Source organism: Uranotaenia lowii, chromosome 2 (assembly GCF_029784155.1).
Source record: "Uranotaenia lowii strain MFRU-FL chromosome 2, ASM2978415v1, whole genome shotgun sequence".
NCBI classification, from domain to species: Eukaryota; Metazoa; Arthropoda; class Insecta; order Diptera; family Culicidae; genus Uranotaenia; species Uranotaenia lowii.
In genome coordinates this window covers 51,312,072-51,335,903 of record NC_073692.1, presented here as the reverse complement: position 1 = coordinate 51,335,903, position 23,832 = coordinate 51,312,072, and the positions used below count along the sequence as shown (strand labels likewise).

At 35.0% G+C, this 23,832-nt stretch overlaps 1 protein-coding gene across 1 annotated transcript; it reads left to right on the top strand.

Annotated features, from left to right (window-relative positions):
- The first annotated feature begins 415 nt into the window (after window positions 1-415).
- Window positions 416-19,028, top strand: LOC129741383 (uncharacterized). Its single transcript, XM_055733108.1, has 4 exons — window positions 416-1,373; window positions 10,080-10,300; window positions 17,739-18,056; window positions 18,811-19,028. The coding sequence occupies exons 2-4, from the start codon at window positions 10,279-10,281 to the stop codon at window positions 19,026-19,028; spliced, it is 558 nt and encodes a 185-aa protein (XP_055589083.1). The 5' UTR covers window positions 416-1,373; window positions 10,080-10,278.
- Window positions 19,029-23,832: the final 4,804 nt, after the last annotated feature.

Sequence of the window (23,832 nt, the reverse complement as noted above, 5' to 3'; positions counted from 1 at the left end):
GTTTCGAACTGGTTCAGTAGGACCTATGTACCTACCTATGTAGCAACAGCAATCATTACCAGAATCAACCGAAAAAAAGGCAACACGGACCGCGCACGAGGGACGAAACGGAAACGCGCGAGTAATGGCTCGTCGTCGACGGGCATCCGTGAAGGCATCGGAAGTTGCTGATCAATTATTAATACGCGCTTTTTCCCTTTCATTTCCGTGTGTTGTTGTTCGGGTGGTCCTGTTGTCTGCTGTTGTAGGTGTATGGACGTATGTTGTTTGTATTTACCATCGTTGGTTGCATGAGGAGTTTGGTTCCTCCACAACCGTAGTAGTTGTTGTTGTTGCCAAGTTTCCATTCCACGAACCATTCATAGGGGAATCGGTCGGCCGGTAGATTGGGTTAAAAAAACTACTGGCATTCGTACCGACATTGACAGTGAGTGGCGGCATTCAGAACGGTTAACATGTGGCGCTCGGTCGGTTCGTCGTAAAGACGCTTCGGTTCCTCTTTCCGGTTCACTATATCTGTAATAGTTGCCTACATTCGGGCGAATGTTGTTTTATTCCTATTTTCCGGTCGCGAGTGACGTATCCCGGTGCCCCCTTTTTTGGATTACGGCGGTAGATCATCGGTTGGAGACCATGTAAAACTGTGTGAAAAAAAAACTGTCAGTTGATTCAGGGAATTTTGGGCTCCGCTTGAGGTTGAAAGTTCAGGTGCAAGGATAGTGCGCTAGACAAACATTCGTTTTTCCGTGTGATTAATGGCAGACATGCATTGTTTGGATCAAAACCACGCCCGTTGATAATAAAGATGATGAGGATAATTTTTGTTTTGACCACCATCGTGACCACGACCACGCATTCGCCACCAATCGGACATTATCTTGTCGCGTGGCACGAAATAATGGGCCCAATTCTATAGGCCATGTCATCTACCAGATCGACTAACATGACTCTGAGGACAAATGCACATAAACCCGGCTAATTAGGCTTGTTTGAGGGGTTCGAGTTGGCTCATCACTCGTTGATGGAAACTTGCATCGAGGAACAACACACAACATGATTCCGGACATATTTTTAGATCCATGTGGTGCGATAAGTGCAAACCGAGATTGGGTTACCTGGTTTTATGGCTGTGCCAATCGAAGGAAGACCACCTAGTCATGATTGACAATTTGAGCGGGATTTATTGATTTTCAAGCGGAAGTCCGGGATTGCACTCTACATGATTGGTGCGGTTGGCAGACTGACATGATGGAATCATTCCTATGGACCATGTGTTGATGATCCTAACATGAGAAATATGTTTGCATTCGATTACGAGATATTTTTTCAAATAATTTTCGAAGTTCAAAAGTTTCAAAGTATGGAGACTACAGGTCGTTATTTGCCTTAACATATATGCCACAAATTGCAAAATGTAGTTTTTTTTTACACGAGATGTCCATTAAGCCAACGAGACTTGCGGAGTTGGCTAATTATGTTAAATCGAATTTGCAACGAAAGCATACACACTGTGTATTACACAGTTTTTTGATACTCTAGTAGGGGAAAGTCGGGTAAAACGGACACCCTAAGGTAGAATCGCAATAGAAAATCAGATATTGCTCTTTTCATCACAGTTTTCGTGCAGATGGGCAGTTTAGGTTGTTTACTAACGCATTAACCGTTGGAATTAGTAAATTTCCTTCATCAAAACTGTTTTTATAGCTATTCAAAACATGCTTGCAAATTACACTTTTCAAAAATGGTCGGGTAAAACGGACACTGCTCAGAAAAGGTACATTTTGCCGCAAAAATTGCTGAAAAATTAGATATTTTTGTGAGTTAAGCTTTTGAAAACGTTTTTCAACCAAAATGAAACCAACAGGTCCGAGTCCAGAAGCGAAACCGTGTGGTTTCGGAATTTCATATTTTATAGGCGCTTTCTTCACCGGAGATCATGTTTTTACATTTTTTATGGCCTGTTTGAGATGGTGAGTGCTTTTCGACCGACAATTGCTCTTGCCAAGGTCTTCTGAAGGCATATGGAGGAACAAACCGATGAAAAAATTAAAATACCTGGAGAAATTTATGTGTCCGTTTTACCCGACCTTGAGGTGTCCGTCTTACCCGCCTTTGCTACTTTTTTTTCAAAACGTTTGTTGTTTAAGCCCTTGGACTGAAATTCGCAGATTTTCCTCCGAATGGTTAAAAAGAAGCCTAATAATCACTCTACCTTTGGAAACGGTTGAAATTTTCGAAAATTTTGTAAGTTATGAACTATTTTATGAGGAGAGAAAATTACATCAGATAATGGATCCTCAAAGTTTATGTTTGTTTTGTTTACTATTGTGGGACCTTGCTTGCTATAAATAAACAAAGGGTCTCGAAAGTGTTGATGCACTTAGACGAACATATTCCCATCATTAGATTTGTGCGAAACATTGTAATTTTCGAAATATTGAAAGTGTCCGTTTTACCCGACTTTCCCCTAGTACTTTTCGATACAGTTTTCAATAGTGTGAAGAGTGCTACTTTTTGGTATTGTTTTGATTTTCATCCATAACTTAATTTCCGCAAGGGAATTTTCTAGCTTCTCAAAACATAGTGTATCGTTTCAAAACTATATTTTTTCATCATTCGTCGTAATTTAAATAAACATAAGATGTTTGGAAATTTATCACCAACAGTTTATCATCCGATTGGAATTGTGATGGAAAAACCAATTTTTTTTTCAATTTTAATCTAGAACAGGGGTGAGCAACCTTTTGAAGCAACGGGCCACTTCTAATTTGAAATTGTTTCGGCGGGCCGCATTAAAATAAAATTTTGGTAATAATAGTTTGCAAAGCTTTATGTTATTTTTTTAAACGACAAATTTTTGACAAAAAAAAATGAAAAACAATGATAGATAAAACGAATTCAGGTTGCATGATGTTTTTTTATGGGGATAAATCAGCTAAAATTGAATCGGTTCATCCTAAATCTTTATAATTTTTCAATAATATTTATATTGATCTGAAATGTTTAGCTAATATTCATTTTTTTAAAAGGAAACATCATTTGCTTTTCTTTTATTCATTAAAAACGAAAAATTTTGAAAATCTTTCTATGGTTCGTTAAAAGATTCGAACCGTTTTCTAAGAAAACCCCTTTTTTGTTTGCACCGATACGATGGTATTTTTCGTCATCACTACAATTTCATTTAAAAGTTTCATGAAGCTTAACCATAGCCATTTTTCTTTGTGCTTATTTTCGAAAATTTTTATTTTAGAATTTTATCAAATTTTATCGTGAAGCCACAGTTTTTTCCGATGATTTTTTTTTTATTTGAAATCCGTATAAGATCATTATAATGAGCGAGGTTTCAAAATCATTAAAATTAAAAATATTACAGATTTTTACCCGGATTTGTCAATGTTACAGGTTACATTTTTTATTCTAGAAATTTTTTAGAGATTTCATAAATTATATTATTTTAATTTAGATACCCCTGAGACAGCCTTTCAAAGACTGAATCATGAAACAATGTGGATTATTAATTTTGAAGTAAAATGACTCAATTGCATGATTTTTTGCTTGATTTGCCTGTGAATTTTCACAAAATATAGCACCACACATAACACAAGAAAACCAATTTCACATTTTTCCAAGGTGCAAAGAGTTTTAGAAATGATTTTGACTTATTTAGGGGCGCTGAATCCACATATTCAATAAGTTATTTTGTCAGCTCTAGTTGTCGAGATAACCTTTTAAAATAGGTAAAAAACAAGTTATTTAATTTGTGTACTTTTTTGACAAAACTGTGAAATACAGACCGCGAGTAATTTTGAATTCTGAGAAAAAAGTTTTCTTTTTGTTATTTTTTTCCAAACCTGCAATAAACGGGAAATTCGACGAAATTTTAAAGAAAAATAAACTAAATTAAATCTTTGATATTTAAAAAACTGTATGTTAAATCATTTCCCAGTCTTCAACTAAGTCGTTGAATAATATGAAATGAAATAAAATCTATAATCTCCAATATTCAATAACTTTATTTATTGATGTCAGAAGAAGTCGTAATCATATTTTTGGAATATTTATAAATATTAGAATTCAAATTTTGAAAGCGTTGTATCTCTGATACAAGAATATTTTGGCAATATTTAGTCCCTGATTTAGTGAAGGGACATGATGATTTCACATCATCATACAATTTTAACTTTGCTTGAAACGAAAAAAATGACTAAACGGACTTTTAAATAACGTTTTCCAATAAATAATACTGTATCTATTCCTTTAAAAGAACTCAATAAAAAGCTTAAATTCTACAAAAAAAGTCAACAATCTGGATGATTTTGGGACAAATTCAGCTGCAAACAAGTGCGTGACGTGCGTATCATGTTATTAATAAATCTTTTTTTGGTTTAGTGAGGGCTGTTATTTTAAGATAATTGACAATCTAAAAAATCGTGAAATAAATTTAATTTAAGATAAGCTTCGCGGGCCGCACAAAGATGTTTCGCAGGCCGCGGGTTGCTCACCGCTGATCTAGAATGAGAATATAAAAAATTCCGAACATCTGGTCACTTTTATATGGAGTTTTTCACGTCTTCTAGATGAAGCTTAAATAATAAACAATTTTCATTTGTTTCAAATGATTAAAGTAATGTTGAAGCCTTAATCGTAAGTTTAGAGGTCGCACTTGATGGATTTTTTCTGATATTTTTTTTTTTATTTTATCGATAGATTTTTATTTAAATCGTCCAGAAAGTGTACCTTGCGTTATGATTGCAAATGCAAAAAGATGCAAATTTTTACGTACAAAAAATTTACCGAAGAAAGTATGTTATGTATTTAAACATTAAAAAAGTTATTGATGATTTAGTTTCTTACAAAAACATTTTTCTGCTAAGTTTAGGAAATTATAATTTTATAATAAGCAAACTTTACAATAATAGTAAAAAGAAAAAAAAACATAAAAAACACTAGTAACATTTCAAAATTAAGGAAGTGAACAATGACAGTCACAGAATATTAAAAAAAAACAAACTTCTTAAATAGTTCAAAACCGATGATTTTAAAGAATTATTATATATATTATATATATTCTAATTTTTTCGGTTTACTACAAAAATCAAATCAAAACACATTTTGTTTTTCGTGGTCAGCGTTCGGACTAAACCCATTCTATTCTCCTGCTATTCCTAGGGCTCGTTCTGCTAAGTCATTAATGACTGATAGACTCTGCTATTCTATTTTAGCAGCTTTGTAATCATATCTCGACTCCCAAAATTTGGGCTCTGTTTCCCAAAGAAAACGGGATTCAAGTTGCAATTAAGTCTCATAATTTTCTCTCCACTGCTCTTCTTCAATAGATTCTGAACCAATTTTCACTTCAAAACGGCATCAACTTTCTCATAAAAGGAACCAGACATATGTTGAGCTCTGACAAAACCATAAGTGTTTATCGAATTTTCGACGTTTTCAGGCTTAACTAATCATCATCGTAGTTTTTGAGGTTATTTATAAATATAAGATCGTCCATCGGTGCACTAGATGCAAAAGGAACGTGATACCATATTTTAAAATAAACTCGTACTACAAACTGGACGAACTTTTCAATTTCAAAATATCCACTTGAAATTGTTCTCTAAACAAATACATTTTCAGGCCGCAAATTACTCTAGTCATCCATCTTGCGTGATGTAGAGCACCTGATCTTTTGAATTTAACTTCCTGTTCTTCATTTTGACAAATTAAAGTAAGTTTAAGAAGTTCTAGATAATCTTCACGAATGAATTTCTAAAGCATCGTTCTCTTGCAAAGTGGTATCAAAAAACTGTTCTATTTTGTTAACTGTCCCTTGAAAGGAAAAAAAAGTTTTTTCTTGATTTTGTCACATTCAGATCTAAACTGTATAACCTTAAAAGATCGCTATTTCTCCTCTTAGAAAATTGTTCCATCCGCTTATAAGCCAACACAGATTCCATTTCCTGCAAAGGCCGTCGGTATTAAGGATTTTTTTATTTGCTCACCTTTATAGAGTGCGATTGAGTCCGGTAAGATGATGAAAAAAAAGTTTCCGTAGATATTCGTAAACTTCAAGCTAAAAACCATCAGGAAGATTTGTTCCAAAACAAAATTGATTATTAAACGTTTAAAATGAACCAGGAGCACGAATTAGAAGCAGAAGGCTACAAACCACATCGATTCAGCACGATAGAGGAAGTAAGTGGAAGTCTACAATCAGAAATAACTGTTGAATTCCTCGCGAAGTGGCTAAACAGTACTTTAACTACTTCGAATGTTTATCTCATTTTATTTTTAAAAATGCTGATTTTAGAATCTGCTGTCACTATTAATAATTTTTTTCGCTTATAATTCGTGCTTCTGCTTCATTTTAAACGTATTTTCAAGAAATTATGCTTTCTTTTTAATTGCTTTTTAGCTTGAAGTGTACGAATATCTACGGAAAAAAAAATTACTTTTTCACCATAGTATACTGGTATACCAGATTTAATCGCGCCCTAAAAAAGGCGAATAAATAAAAAAAATCTTTGTTTCCGAGAACTCGAAAAGGAGAAAATTGAATCTTTTTTATTTACAAGCGGACCGAACTGTTTTATAGGTAGAGAAATAACGATCTGTTAAGGTTATTAAGGGTGCGTTTTGTCCATGCGAAAACTGACTTTGACTACAAGTATGCTTTAGTTTGAAATTTGTCACCAGTCGTTAGTTTATTGAAAAAAACTACAATACATCAGAATGTTTTGAATTGATAATCCTTATAAGAAAAAAGATACAGTGATTGAACATCTATTTACCTCTTTGGCTCCTAGACCCTCACTTTCTTTTTTTGAAGTTGTACAAAATGAAATCACGTGGCAATCATATGCATGCGCTAGCTTAGCTGGAAAATTTCTGTATTCATACATTTTACTTCCTGGATGTGGTTCAACTTAGCCAGTTATCGGATATCTTCCATGATACCGCCTAGAATTTATTCTAGGTCTACCAGGAACAGACATGCAATTTCAAATAGGTCAGACTACGCAGTAGATCTGTCAAAAGTAAGAAATTAAATAAAAAAAAAATTAGTGCGAAAGTGGTCTTGGATCCAATTTTAACTGCAGCTTATTTAATGCTTTAACTGACCTGTCTAACATTTACCAATTTAGTTTTTCAGCGGCATTACACCATTTAAAATTGGAAAATGTCTTGCGTAACAGAATGATATTCCATTGGTTCTACTTTTTTTTTCTATGTTTGTCCAAGAATTCTAAAATTTGCGAAGCTCTGACATCTAATAAAAATAAAAGTTTACTTTTTGTGTAGTGATGCCAGTTAAAATACAAAACGAATCTTTGATTCGATAAAAATGGTGGCTCCATAGAGTCATTATGCGAAGTCTTAAGTATTTACCACAATCCTCCACATTAAGAAAACAATTTTATTTCATAAGAACGCGGAGTTTGTTCGTTCAATCGCTATTTTTTTTTTACCTAAACCACATATAGTTTTGTTACCTTCTTGAATAAGGTTTCTCGCTCGACATTGTGTAGGAATATGGCTTTAAAATATTCGAGATGACAACTTACACAGTTTTTCTTTGTTTATTGAGCAGAAGAAAAATTTCCAAGCTATTCTGCTCTTTTAAATGGAAAAGGAAACTTCTTTCCAATACTCGTGGATCCATAGGGCAATGTACATATGATCATTAACAGCTGTAAAACTTGTTTTTTTTTTCTCAAATTTGAATCAGATTTCACAACAATATGGGAATAAGGTGGCTCAAAGAAGGAGTATATTTCAGAATCGGTAGTAATTTAGGATCATTTTTGTCATTTTTGTCATTTTTGTCATTTTTGTCATTTTTGTCATTTTTGTCATTTTTGTCATTTTTGTCATTTTTGTCATTTTTGTCATTTTTGTCATTTTTGTCATTTTTATATTTTTTGTCATTTTTATAATTTTTGTCACTTATGTCACTTTTTTTTTTGTCATTTTTGTCATTTTTGTGTTTTTTTTTCATTTTCTGTTATTTTCTGTTATTTTTGTCATTTTTGTCATTTTTGTCATTTTTGTCATTTTTGTCATTTTTATCATTTTAGTCATTTTTATCATTTTTGTCATTTTTGTCATTTTTGTCATTTTTGTCATTTTTGTCATTTTTGTCATTTTTGTCATTTTTGTCATTTTTGTCATTTTTGTCATTTTTGTCATTTTTGTCATTTTTGTCATTTTTGTCATTTTTGTCATTTTTGTCATTTTTGTCATTTTTGTCATTTTTGTCATTTTTGTCATTTTTGTCATTTTTGTCATTTTTGTCATTTTTGTCATTTTTGTCATTTTTGTCATTTTTGTCATTTTTGTCATTTTTATCATTTTTGTCATTTTTGTTATTTTTGTTATTTTTGTTATTTTTGTTATTTTTGTCATTTTTGTCATTTTTGTCATTTTTGTCATTTTTGTCATTTTTGTCATTTTTGTCATTTTTGTCATTTTTGTCATTTTTGTCATTTTTGTCATTTTTGTCATTTTTATCATTTTTGTCATTTTTGTCATTTTAGTTATTTTGACGATAGGACTCCTATTTCTCGCACAAATAAGGACGGTAAACCATGCCGAAATATACATAACACTTTGAATCTATCAGAAATAGCGACTTCAACGAGCTAATTTGTGGTTTAAACTGGCAGGAAATAATCCTTTTTTTACCTGTAAGTATTACAGCACAGACGGCCTCCTTCATCAATAATGAACGAGATCAGTTGATTCTGACCTCCACGTTTTCCGCTTTCCATTTTCCGAGTGTTTGGGCACTGGGAAATTGTATCACAATATTTCTGGAACGTTGTTGTGCATTTCGAAAGTAGATACCAATACATCTGTATGTTGGACAATTTTCACGGTCTGGGTTGAGGTAGTGGGTTCAATCATTCAAGTGCTTCGTAGGTGGACTGTGGATCCTGGCTTGACTCGTCAAGGCTTGGAAAAGTCGATGATCGTCCTTGTCAGTGGCACAAAGTTCAAGGAGTGCCATTTTTATTCCTCAACCCCCGGTTTTTCTTTTGTTGCGATATGAGAACTGCAACCTGGCAGTTACATGTTACATGTGTTTCGTTGGAAAAAGTCTGCTAGTAATTTTCATTACATGGAATCTATTGATTTTAAAATTTCAATTCAAACTTCTCGGTATACAAAAACCGAGGCATAGACAAACATCAATTGAATGGGATCAATCAAAATTCAATACCTACTCAATTAATAATTGAATTATATTGAAGTGCCAATCAGAATGTTTGAAGTTTACTTAAGTATAAAAAAGCTATACTTATAAGCAGTAAGATGTTGAAATAATATTATGTTTTATTAGAAAGTTATATTTAAAAAAAATTTACCAACGGTCTAAATTTTGCAATTTTGGATATGAATTTTGTAGTAATTACCACTGTGTATGATTCGATTCGTCTGTATCGAGAATAACAAACTTGAAAATGACATGAATCATTTTAAAAGACCATGTGTAAGTGCGTGCAGTGAAAATCTTTGAATAGAACGTTCAACAGGATAGCAATAATTTTATATTAACAACTCATATTTACCAGTTCAATCGTTTATTTCTCAGAATTTATTCGCTGAGTCATGGCGGTTTCAACAATCTCTGTCCAACCAGGAAAGGTGGGAACCGTTCACCGGTCTGGTTTTTTATCGAGCGGAAACGGAAACTCCACTTTACCATGACATTGTCGACGTAGGTTGTTTGTAAATGTGCAATTATACTGCATTCAAGAGATAAACAAAAACATACCGGGACAGGTCAAAACATCGTCCATTATTCATGATTTATAACTAGCGGTTGTTTACCGGTTGACGTCATTGTTGATTGCTTCAAAATGGTAAACAGAAACCTGCTCGATCCTTTAAAGTGAGATAAACAGAATCCTTTGGGTTGAAAACAAACATGTTTGTTGTTTGGCAGTGTTTCTTCGGTGATTTAGTACCACGGTCGTTAACAGTAGAAATTATTTTCCGGAAAAATTGAGCTTACTCGAGACTCCTTCAGTTTTTTTGCGTATCGGGTCACGGTGGTTGTCTAAATAAATTCAATATTTCAGAGAATATGTTTATCAATAAACGATGATGAATTTTGGTGATAGAATTAACGTTACTAAGTGAAAATACAAAAAAAAAAAACCATCAGCATTTGAACTGATCGAAAACCCCTCAAGGAATCGTTTTAACTAGTGCATAGTTTTCCGAGATTTATTATATGTGACTTCTAGTGATCAAATATTATAGTGATACGAATGGATAATGGGTATTTGTTTGGATACAGGTAAGTGTAATAAACTGCACTGAACTGTACATTTTTGTTCAACTATCTTGACCTACATTTTTCCTTTTTAAGATTAAGATTTTATTGTCCATCGAGTATATTGCTTGACTTTCTAAATAACTCACTCATTCAAGAGAATTACATCGTCTTACGTTCAATTTATTTGTTAGATTTTTATAACTTCTTCCCTTAGGAAACAGAAATTTCAAAAAATTTTCCAATTTTTCTAAGGGTTGAGTAAAATTAATCAACAATATTTGACCTAAAAATCAGTAAAACTGAAACCCGTTTTAAGTTTCATTGATTGTTTTGGCCATATTTGTTTTCAGTTCACAGTTTATAGGTGTCAGACAATCAGAATTCTCAAAGTTTGTCTACTACCCTATATTCATTGCGAGGCACAATTTTCTAATTAATTTTCAGATAAAAGCACTTTTTTGAGTCCTTTTATCAGAAAATTATTGGATGAATATAGGTCATTGGATAAATATTTATAATTTCGCGCTTAGCAATGATCACGATCATTTTAAATTTTTTTTTATCTTTTTGTACTCGAGGGATCAAGTGAATCCATAGCATACATTTGTAAAAACTTTTTCTTAAAAAATTGAAAGTTCACTTTGGCTTTGAAAATATGGCATTGAAAAATTCATGTTATACTCTAACAGTGCTCTAACGATCGACACATTGGAATAAATGTTATTAATAGGGTTAGTTGCCCTACTTTGGACCCATTAAGCGGTGGTTTTTAAATAATCATGTTTTTCTCACGAATGGACGAGAAATTTATATCCTTCAGGAAGTTCATTTATAAGTACTGATCTTATCTGCAAGTTTCAATGAAAATTTTCAACATGGGTTTCGCCATTATTGAGAGATTTGCAAATATATGGATGATTTAAATTTCCAACTTTGAACCTACTGTTCCTATTTTGGTACTGGACCGGTTCCTTTCTTTGGACCGAGAACTAAAATTTCTATAAAAAGTTTCATTTTTTAAAAATAAACAAAAAAATTTATTGTTTATGTAATCTTCAATCAATTACTATCAAAAAACAGTATTACAGCTTTTTAATATTTAAAAATCTAAAATTTCTGTTATGAATATCACAAACACTTTCATTCCCCGTCAGCTCTATCAGCAGAACGATAGCTGAAACTTGATTGTGTTTACTTACTTATAGTTTATTTGTGTAAATCTGGCAAAAATGTTGGAAATATTCAATATTCGTTCTGAATTATGCTCCAATTAAAAATTTGCAACATTGTTGATTTGTTGGTTTTGATACAAAGATTTGGTGATGTCAGGTCTAAACATGGAACATCAAAGGCGAATGTTTCCTATATTTGGACCCTTTGCAATTTTTCCGAGTTTTCCATTGATTTTCATGATTTTTTGGAAAAAGTGGTTGTATGGGTCATATTCTTCACAGTGAAAGTAATTTCCCTTTAAGCTTTGGCTTGGGCAGTAAATAATCGTGACTTTTTCTTAAACACTCTAATTTCTCAATACGCGCCCACTAAATGAGCTGTCTGATTTACCACTGATGAAGAGGTACATTTTTAAAAACGTTGAAAACTTTTTCAGAAAGACTTTCAATGGCAAAAAACGGTATGGTAGGGTTCAGGAAGAATAAGAGTTCATTGTGTGCATAGGAATATCTTAATTTTATGCCAGCAAAATGAATTATTTACAATTTTTGGCATTTTAGGACTAAAGTAGGCTCTAGGTCCAAAGTAGGAGCACTCACCCTATAACAAAAAAAAATGAAAAAATATCTTAAAGTCGCATTTTGTTAGATCACTCTCCCCTCTATTTAACCCCCTCCCCCCCTATTTTTTCGAAATTTAATTTTCACTGACAGAAGGTAAATTTTTTTTAGATTCATTCCTAAAATCCAAATTAATTTCAGTCTCAGTCCAGATTCAACTGTCAACTTGAGCAAAAACCTCTTGAAAATATTTAATGGTGGCTCCAGAGAGTTGACCTCACAGTTGGAAATAAAAAAATCAGCTTCTAACTTTCAATTATCGAACGTTGTGTTTGATTATCTAGCATAGACTTTATCATAAATTGGTACAGAAAAAGAACTTTCTGGAGATAGTAAAAGTTCTATGGTTGTCCGAAAAATTGAATTCTTTGTATGGAATTTTTTCAAAGCTTGAGTTCCATAATACAAAGTTTGAATCGTGAAAAAAGAGAAAATCGGAAAAAAAATCTTTTCAAAGTTAAACAATTATTTTGTTAGACTGAACAAAAAGTTTTAAATTCATTGTTTTTTAGATGATTTTATTAATGGTGGCTTTTAAAAAAAAGTTACATAGAAGTTTCATTTTGACGAAATTTCTGAAGATTTTTAAACCAAAAAATCGATTTAAAACGAAAGTCAAACATTATTTGATCTTGGGCAATGTTGTAAAATGAATTATAATCTTTCGTACCCAAATCTCAAATTAGAGTATTGACCTTTTCATCTATTCGGCCAAATAATCGGTCGATATTTCTATTGAGCTTTTTTTTATGAAAAAAACAATTCGATTATTTCATTTTCCTTCTATTTCTTCTATTTTAATGCCATTCATGTTTCTGAGTCAATTATTTTCAAGCAGATGATATTACTAGATGATATAATATTTACAAGATCTTTTTCAAGGAGGGGTCACGTTTATCATCAATCAGATTGGATTTCTGTGAAATCCGGGACAAAACATGTCGAAACAGGTGCCAAGCAATTTTAAATTGCCTATTTGATAACGCATTAGATGAAGGTTGAATTTGGACATGGTATTTTCATATAGTTGTTAAAAACAATGATGATTTTTATACTGAAGCATACCATACTTTCTACCACACCTATCCGGTCGATCAATTCAGGACAATTTTTTAAAAAATTATAAAAATGGGCTAATCTGAACAAAATTTAGGCAATATTTAAGTAGTTTTATAATCGTATCTAAGGATTGAACAAAAATTATAATATTATAATGTTAAATTTAAACATTTTTAAAAGTCGTTTTTCAACATAAAATCTTAAAAATTTCCAAACGAAATTTGAGTTTTTTTTATTTGATTTAGAAAATGATCTAAAAAACCCAGTCAAAATTTTGAAATTTTTAAACAATAATTGGTTACCCCGGTCAGATTTGGCTTATCTCAAATTCTAAATTTGATTTATGGGCGAGTCTGGAAAAGAAAATCTGGAATAAACTATAATCAAAGTATGAAGTGATACTTCTCTTGTACGATCTACAGTGAAAGATACCCGGATACAAATTAGATGTTTTACTGAAATCACAAATATTTGATGATTGGCTAGCTTTTTCAATATTACTTAATATTTCAACATTACAATATATTTCATTTGAAAAAATAAAATATTTCAGATTCTAACAACTTATAATCATCCACTTGGGGGCCGTTCACTAATTACGTAAGCACGATTTTGGAAATTTTCAACCCTCCCTCCCCCCTGGTAAGACAAAGTAAGATTTTTCAAACCCCCGCCCGCTCCCCCTTGTAAGATCTAACGTTTTTTATTCTTCGAGAAATTGACACCGGTTTTTTTTTCAAAAATAGCTTGAAAATAATAAAAATGTGACATCCATGTTTCAAAGCAAATGAAAAGCACAATCTATACAAAACAACAGATGAAATATCAGAAACGATCAGAGAAAACATTATTCAAGATGTAGCATAGACTCATCTCAGCGGTAAGCGATAAAGTTTTAAGATTTTATAAAATTTAGAATTGGTAGAGTCCATCACTTAAGAAACTGTCTAGAGATTCAGTATTTAAAGCGCTTCATATTGATTTTTAAAGATTTTTTTCTGGATGAAGTCATTTTCGAAATATGATGCCTTTTGTTTTTATAAATTTCCCGATTAAAAAGATTGTTGTGATGGAAAGCGAAAAGTGACGATCTTTTATTATAATGTTATTTAGTGTTTTCGATGGCACGTTGGTTTGAATTGGTTCTCTATAAAATTTAAAGAACCAGCATTTTTTTTTTAATAATTCAAAGACATTATAAGATAAATAACATAACATCAAAATTAACCAACAAATAGGCAGTGAGAAAAAAAACCTAAGTAATATGGTTTCGTATGGCTGTGACGAATTATCAATGTAACTTTTCTTACGTAAGTCTTTTGAAACCCCCCCTACCCCCTAGTAAGAGATCGTAAGAAAATGTGAACAGTCCCCCCCCACCCCTATGTGCTTACGTTATTAGTGAACGGCCCCTTGTCAACATTTCAGCAATCACAGTAGAGCGTTTTAAACCCTGCACTGCATACAAAATCATATATCGTTCCGGATTTTTTTTTCCAATTTTTTTTAGCTTGATTCACATATAATTTTTTGTAATTTTTCATTTTTTTTTATAGATTTTTTTCCCAATAAAATCAATTTAATTGATATCACTGCTGATGCCTAGCAAAGTAATGCTTGAAAAGTAGTCAGGCAATATCCGCTAGGCACTAGAAGTGATGTCAATTGAATTGATTGTTTTTCAATGCAAAAGACTCATGCCTATTCCACAGGTAATTTTATTTTTTGCCTTATAAGTTACGAAATTACGATCTTAGAAAAAGCTGTTCAGCGAAAGAATTTTTTCAAATAATCTATACATGAAGAGATTAATCATCGTAACTTCTGATTGTTACTTAATTAATCGACCTTATCGGTCAAAAGTGACGTACTTTTAAGTAATAACAGCTTAAGATTATGAAATTTTAAAGACGGTTAGAAATGAAAGATGCGCGTAGCATTTATTTATAAAACACATCCATAAATCCATTTCTGAATTTAAGGGAGCTTATCTGAGCGATGACACACAATATTTATGTTCGTTTGCACTGCAAGTTTTCGCTTGTGGGGCGAACCACGTTTGACCTACTAAGAGCAAGTTCACTGGTGTTGGAAGTCAGTGGTAGAAATTTTGTCAATTTTAGCACATTTTGAATAAATTGCCATGCAAAAACATTTTCAAGATCTGTGGCCTTCAAGTTTTTTAACAACTCGTGTTGTAGTTTTGCATGCTGTGATGCAAAAATAGCAATAGTTCTATCACATACGACTGAAATAGAAACAGTGCTGTAAAAAAAAAATACAACGCCCAAAGATCTTGAAAACATTTTTGTATGGTAAAATTTTCAAAATGTCAAAATTTCCCAACACCAGTGAACTTGCTCTAAGGTGTGGTGGTAGATGCAACTCTATCTGTATTTACCACTTCATAGTAGTAGGCCAGTGCTGAACAAAATTTGGTATGTGATGATAACCCGATCAGGAGGGAAAAACTAAATTATATCAAGATGAGATATTTTGATACTAATATTTTTCCTATCTAAATGAGTTATTATTCAGTACTCGTAGGATGTTAAAATATCTCAAATTATATCAAAAAATCTATGCGATCATAGCTAAATTATATCAATTTCAGATATGCTCCTTACAAGATTATATCTCGTTCAGATAGCATAGTTTGATACTGGGCAGAACAAAACCTATCAAAATTATAACTTATCAAGATATGAGTGCTTCGAGAAAATTTTCTAGTGGAATGTCAATAAACCACATTATTTGCTAAAACCATGCTCCATTTTTGGTTTCCCAAAAATTTGGATTCAATTTTATGAATCTGTTGGGCAAAAATCATAAACGTACGGTTTGGGCCGTTGACTTCGATGTCCGTGTTTCAGAAAAAGTTAAACGTATATCAAAATAAGATATAATCTTTTTTTTTTAGGACAACCCGAAAAAAATCTTGATCATTAAAAATGAGCTCAACCCCATTCAAGTCTGTCAATCAGAATAAGATATAATTCAGATTGGAGAAACTTAAAATCGAAAATTTGTAGTGCTTAATTATAACTGAATCAAATGTAAATATCTTGGTGAGATACGCTTGAGTTATTATTTTGATATGCTCTCCTGATCGGGAATGATTCTATACAACATTTTATTCTAGAAGCTATTGAACACCTAAAATCAGATCTTCAGTATTTTGGAAAAAGTTTTTTAAAAGATTTTTTTCACATCTTACCTTTCCTGTAGTTCTTACCTATTTAAAAGTTTTGTTTCTATTACAAAATAATAATTATGCAAGTAGGTAGGTATTATTTATAGAGTCCAAGTGAAAATGTGGCTCTTCAAAATTTAGAAAAAATTTATTTGGGCCTTTTTGAATTAAAAGTTAACTAACATTTGAATGATATTATTAACGTTTATCGAAGGCTATGATCAGCGAAATGTGATAGACCGACAATCATCACAATTTATATTGCTCAAAGATAAATTCTAATTATGGTATGAAGGGTAGATTTTATTAATTAAAAAAAAATGCAAGTTTTGTTGTACATACATACCTTTATGTAGTACCTCAATGAACTTATAGAATCTTTAATTTTGTATCATTACTTTTTCCATGGATGCACCCTGAAAGCCCAGACAAAAAAAAACTCCCTAATAAGCAAAATATGCCTCGCTTCAAAAAAACTCCCTAATAAGCGAAATTTACCTCGCTTCAAAGCGCTACATCGCTCTTTTTTCTGGCCCGATTAAAATTTATTGTCTTAGAAACCTCTTTTTTTAATAAAGTATCGTAGCGTTAATGTAATTACATCATTAGAACCGGTATGGAATTATTTTTCTAGTGAATATCATTATATTGCGAAAATGTAGCGTTTATACACTCAAAATCCAATGTAAAGTTGACTTTTAATGTAAGAAAATCTGGGAAATTGCAAATTGACAAAAATTTCAAAAAAACATCTACTTTTAAAAACTTGTTCAAGAATTCTGTGTTTCTTACTTTGAGAATAAAAAAATGCCAAAATGTGTAAAATTACGTCACCTTTCCAATTCTCTTTTCGAAAATTTATTTAATATCAACAACTAAACAATTTTCATGGTTAATTGATTGAAATATATGGCTTTACACCACTTATTTACATATTTTGTAGTCATGATCTTTCAAAAAAATTAAAAAATATATATCCTTGTGCGCAACGTATAACTTCTAACTACAGCTTACTTGGACAAACGGCTGTAAGTGCATTAAACCCGCCAGGCGCACCTACGTTACCGTTCTTGCCAATCCCAAATCGATATCCAAAACATCAATGAAAAGGACTTGATTGTATTTCCTAATTAACGAAATTGTGCGCTTAATTGATTTCTTTGTTCACATGAACAAAACCGACGACGAAAACAGGTTATGAAAATTATATTATTACAACGGAACCGGTGCATGACATCAAAAGTAGGTATCTCTGAACAAGCAATCGCTTCAGCATAAAATGATGCATAGTTAATGCGCCCGGATGTAATTGGCACAGTGCAATCTCTTCATCTGTGTTGTGGTGTGTGGTGTCTGCAACTGCGTTTTTTCTCACTCTCATTCTTTCCTTTTTTTCCCTCTCCTCGTTCTACAGACAAAAGCAACACCACACAGGAGGTGGAGGAGTCAGACTGGAAAGGCGGCGGCGGAAGAGGCGACGCGTCCCGTTTGGCCATCGTTCGTTCCCCGACGCTCGGGGCCGGAGGCAGTCCGATCAACGGCGGAGGCGGCGCCGGCGGCATGCACAACACCGGCAAAGTCAAGTTCGACCCGCCGAAGGTTCCGGTCATCTTCGTGCTCGGCGGACCCGGTAGTGGTAAAGTGACCCACTGCGATACCCTGATGCAGGAACGCCGTGGGGTCACCCACATCAACATGATGGACCTGCTGCAGCAGTACGCGATGGGAAATGGTGAGTCAATAGTTATCAATGGGGAATGGGTTTTTTTTTCTGTATCCGGTCGATTACTTTGGCATTGTTGCCAGCTATTTTCCCTGTTCAAATCCGGAGGACTGGAAGACTGGAATACGCTGGATCGTTTTTGCATCGTTTTTTTTTATCGTTCGGCAAAAACTCAGCAATTTTCCAAGAAATTAGTAATCGTTAAAATTTTAATTTCGATGATAAGTTTTGTGTAGTGAGTCATGTAACTCAGTTGTTAAGGTGCTAACCTTAAGTCTTCTGAGTTTATTGCAGCAGATTGAAAAGTAAACATCGAAATCGAATACACCAGTTAGATTGTCCAACGTCGGATTGTCAACTTTGTTGTAAATATAAATTTTGAACTAATAATGTAGAATTTAGCTTAGCTTAGAATAAGATCAAATTAACTTAGTTTAGTTCAATCAGGAGGCTACGGTTTACATTTCTGCTATCGTGTCAGATTAGATCGAGACGTCGATCAATAAAGAAGCTTATCTTAACAAGAAGACGTCTTTCATTAATTCTCACGCCTTCCTGCAATAAAATAGCTGTTTGGTCCATGGAAACTACTGACAATGTGATTCTGTTATATTGGCTATTTTTAAAACAACCCATAATCAAACAATTTTTTTTTATCAGCATCAAAAACTTAATCAATATTTGAGCGAATTAACACGCTTGATCATGCAAGAAAGAAAGCAACAAAACAAACCAATTAAATAATTGTTAAATGCAAAATAAGTGCTTTTCAGTATCAAAAAAGTTATATTCAAAACTGATGCCAACCCTGCTCTTTGGTCGAATACTCCAAGTACGCGCAGGTCGTCCTCGAGCAATATCCACGTCTCGTGCCCGACATGTATGTGTAGACTGGTCCGACGTTCTGAAGCAGTATCGATGGCCCACTGGGCCGCTCCCAGCCGGGAGAACTTGGCTCGCTCACCCCGTAGCACTTGCTGACTGACCGGCCGACTCGCGTGCACGCTCGCGTCCAAATGACCAAGTGTCGGTAAAATGTTAATCTTAAGTTGTCCACGTAATTTATTTAGTCTGTTAAGCCTAAATAGGCTAAGACGGTGTATGTCTTAAAAAAATCCATACACACATCCCCCTCCTATCCTAAACCAAAGGTAATAGACTGATGGACAAATTGTTAGTTGATATGCAACTATCATGGTCAAAAAAGTATCTCCAAGCACAAGAACAATCTGCAAGTGCAATTTTCATTCTGGGATTTTCATCCTTTGGATGATCCATACAGAAACAAGAACAATCGAAAAACAATCACACTTTATAGGCAAATTGGCTCACAATACTCTTAAGTCTCGTCGCCCGACGATTATTTATTGTCAATACAGTTGACATCCGAAGTTTTGCGCTGGTGAACTCAACCTTGCCAACCAGTTACGATGAAAAATTTCATATCAATTTAGCAAATACCTCGGCAATCGGCAACTTTCTCTTTTGTTTGGTTCCAACACTCGGAAGATGTTTGACAGATGAACATAAAATCTCGTCGAAAACTCCGGTTTCCTCTCAACTTCCTGAAAATTGTAATCAAAACGCTTAGACCGACTGTCCTCACAACACGTCTATTAATGTCAGGCTGTCCTCTCAACTCGCTTGAAATTCTAGTCAATATGCTCAGATGGTTCCCAAACTCACCTTTCAATCTCAAGCTGTCCGTTCAACTCGCTTGAAATTGTAATTCAACGCTCAGGCTGTGCTCTCAACTCGCCTTTTGATTTCAAGCTGTCCTCTCAACTCGATTGAAATTTGCGTAAGTATGCCCGAGCAGTCCTCTTTGATTCAAGAGGTTGAGGTGCTCTTTTCAAACCAATTGGTTCCAAATTTGATTTCATATTAAGGCCATCCCGCCTTAATTCACATAAATCACTACAGTTCAATTCATTCCCCCATAACTAACCGAAAACGCATCCCAAAACATTATTTGGAGTTAACTAAAACCACTTTTTCACAATATGGGTTTATAAATTACCCATTTCATAAACGCTTTATCACGCTCGAGTCCGGATGACCAAGTGTCGGTTAAATCCATACACACAATGTGTACAGGTTACACTTCGTGCGAAGGCTAAGTCTTCTCTACCGCAGTTGCTTGTGAAGTTCATAGTACGCACGAATTTCGCTGATCATTCGCCAGTCACCTGTGAGCCGAGATAGATTAGGCCTTCTACTATCTCCAGCCCGTCGCCATCGATCGTGTCCTTGTTATTACTGAACAAACGGGCTTGATTAGTCTCGGTTCCGTAGGCCAGCGTATACTTCGTATTGGACGTATTTATAATCAATCCTATTCTTCCTGCTTCCTTTTTCAGTAGATCTCCTCCGCCGCCGTAGATGATCTGCCGACTAGATAGATGTCGTCGGCACAGCAGATAAATTGACTGGATCTGTTGAAAATCGTGCCCCGCATTTCGCCCACCGCTCGACAAATTCTTCTTAAATCCGCTCATACGACTGCGTTCCATCCATCGTCGCTTTGAACAATCTGGTCTTCCGCTCTTGTCCACTTGTGGACTTGGTATTTACGGAATTTTCGGAGGATTTGTCGTAGTGTGAAGATCTGATCCGTCGTAAACCGTACCTCCATGAAGCCAGTCTGATGTCTTCCCACGAATCTTTTAGCTTGTGGCATTAAGCAGCGGAGTAGGATTCGGAGCAGCACTTTGTAGGCGGCATTTAGGACAGTGATCGCTCTGTAGTTCTCACAGTCCAATTTGTCGCCCATCTTGTAGATGCGGCATATTAGCATCCTCCGGTAGCTGTTCTGTATCCAAGATCCGGACCATCAACCGGTGTAGGCAATCGGCAAACTTGTCCGGACCCGTTTTGATGAGTTCAGCTTCTATGCAATCCTTCAGCTGGCGAATGGCTTCCTCAACTTCGCTCTTCGTTGCAAGTGGCTCCTCTACGTCATTGGCTACGCCGGGGATGTCTTGATCTCCTGCATGTGCACCATTCAGGTGTTCATCGAAGTGATGCTTCCATCTTTTGATCACCTCACGATTGTACGTCGGGCAGGCGTGCAATTTCTCAACGAGATTTTTTTAGCTAAGCCTCCATAGAGAATCTGTAACATAACAGAGCCAACATACACTAGCATGAAAAAATGTTGTCACCATAGAGAGCGAAAGCGACGGCAGATGGCTGGGCTGATTGCGTTTACTAATACATACGGAGCTGATCGCTCGCTCTAAACATTCAACGTTTGTTGATGTTATTATTATGGGCCCAATTGTGTTTGTTTACGCCTCTGCTTTTTCGTGACTTGAACCAGTCGGCCCTGTCTTTTCACCGTGGTGCTCTACGGTGACAAATTGTCGCATGCTGGGGCTATTGAAATTAGGTGTGTGTGGCTCTCGAAACCTGGGTGCGAATAATGTGTGGAGAGAAACAAAAAATCTCACCGAGGTGTTTCGCTGCTATCGCACGGTGGTTTTTTATTCTCCGTTCTCCGTCTTTCATGGTAGAGAATGGCATCTATGTCATCAGGATGCCTCTGTCCTTATCTCATCACATTTCGTCTTGCGGTACGAAGCCTTTGCGGGATATGTTGAGTTTCTGATAGAACTTTCGTGTTTCCTGGGAACGATGCAGGTGCTCCAGCTACTCGAGATCCCCCTCCTCCAGGCTGCGCTTTTTCCCCTGGAAAATTCAGACTCGCTGCATCTTCCGCTGTTCCACGTTTCGACGGGTGCTTCTTTGCATAACTGCCACCGTTTCTTCGTCATCATTCTCCTAAACTCTTCGTCGAACCAGTGGTTCCGTCGAGTTCGTTCCATATGCCCGATGACGTTCTTCGTAACGCTGTTGGCTGTCTTGATGGTATCCCAAAAGACCTCGAGAGGGGCTCCGTGAAGCTCGCCCTCTTCCGCTTGTCGAACGGAAACTGCGTTGTATACGGCCAGGTGCTGACCAAATTCTACCGGTGTCTTCTGATGGACGATGAAACCTGACTGACTTCAGGCAAATCCCAGGTCAAAAATTTTACTTGGCAACAGCTCGGGGGGATGTTCCAGCCAAATTTAAATTTGTTTTTGCCGACAAATTTGCACGAAAATTAATGATTTGGCAGGACATTCACAGCTGTGGTAAAAAAACGAAGGTTTTCGTTACAAATAAGACAGTGACGTCGGAACTATATCAAAAAGATTGTCTTCAAAATCAAACTTTAACGCCAATTCGATCCTGCGACCATCCCGTAATGTTATGACCAGATTTGGCAAACTATGTTTACAGCAAAGTCGTTCAAGAATGGTATGCAGAGAAAGGGGTCCAGTTTGCTCCGAACCCTTTGACCCTGGGCTTTGAACCGCTTCAGTTCCACAATAATGTCGTTAGGATTACTCTCCCGGCTTTTTCCAATGAGTGTTCGTTCACTAAAAATGTACTGTTTTATAACTGAGTGTATGTGTTTTGGCCAAGATGGCGTCCTTTTTTTTCCCCGGGATTTTTAACGCCTGGGCGTTATTCATTCCCTTTCCTGCCGTGTCTGTCTGGTGCGTCTAGTGTTGCCAGTGTTGTAGATCTGTTTTTTGATGTTGATTTATTTTTTCTTATATCTCTCCAAACAATTTAGTCTTTCGTAAGAAGCGTAACATTTTCTCTTCGTCCTCAGGATCATTTGAGAGTGCTTCCCGAAAGTTTTGACAAGATGGCGTCCATCAACGCTCTTTAAAAACGGACACGCTGGGCCGTGTTGAACCATTAATGCTTGAAAAATAACCATAATGGCAGTTTTGAGGGTTAAATAATTTTATGAGTTTTCAGCGAAAACTCATAAAATGAGATTTCGAGGAGAACTAGGATTATGGTTATTTTTCAAGCATGATTAAAAAATGTGAAAATGAGCAGAAATTGGTGTTTTTTTAAATTTTATTAGCATAAAACTCAGTAAACTTAAAGGAAGATTATTAGAATAAATGTAGAATAACAGAAATTAATTCGTGGTCATTAGAGCTTATATTGGAAAATATTTTTATGAAGACAATGCAAGTAACAGTTTTGATCAATATTGTACTTGATCCGGTTGCCTTCACCGGTATTTCCACTGTTTGGATGCTGGCAACAGAGAACTGTGGTACATTTGCGAAGGAATTGTAGCACCGGTCAACGGAGGTCTTTCAGTAGGTTACTGCTGCTACCATTTTTGATGTACTGCTACCTCCTCCCTAGTGACCACAATCGATCTTGACCCCATTCATCATGCTGCTGGTAGAGCCAGCAGCAGCTTTTCCAAGGCAATGTAGAATGTGTCCTTACTTTTTGGAAGATGCCTGCCAACAAAATTCAATAATAAGGCATCTGGTTCAATCTGAAACAGAAGAGGGATCTCCTTAATTTTTTTACAACTCATATCCTTACCTCTAAGTTATGTTTCAAGACTCTCAAGTATTTGTCGAATTCGTATCCAAATGTTATGAGTAACAAATCTTCCTTCTCGTGAACTTCCCGATAGAATAACAAACTTCCGGGACCAGGCAGACTTAGCATCTTAGGATTGCCCGAATGATTTCAGTGATTGGTTTCTGATTTAATGCGAACTATCTGAGCCAAAGAGTCGCCTTCTAGCTAGGGCACGGTAAGCGCGTTAACTGTATCTGATACTTTCACCATATCCGCTGCCCGGAAGGGAATTGAAGTTACCAAGTGGAACATTACTTTGTTTGCGGACAATTCTTCAGAAAAACCTTATCGTAAGTCAGCTCAACCAACGTAACCAAAATGTTTAACAGTTGAA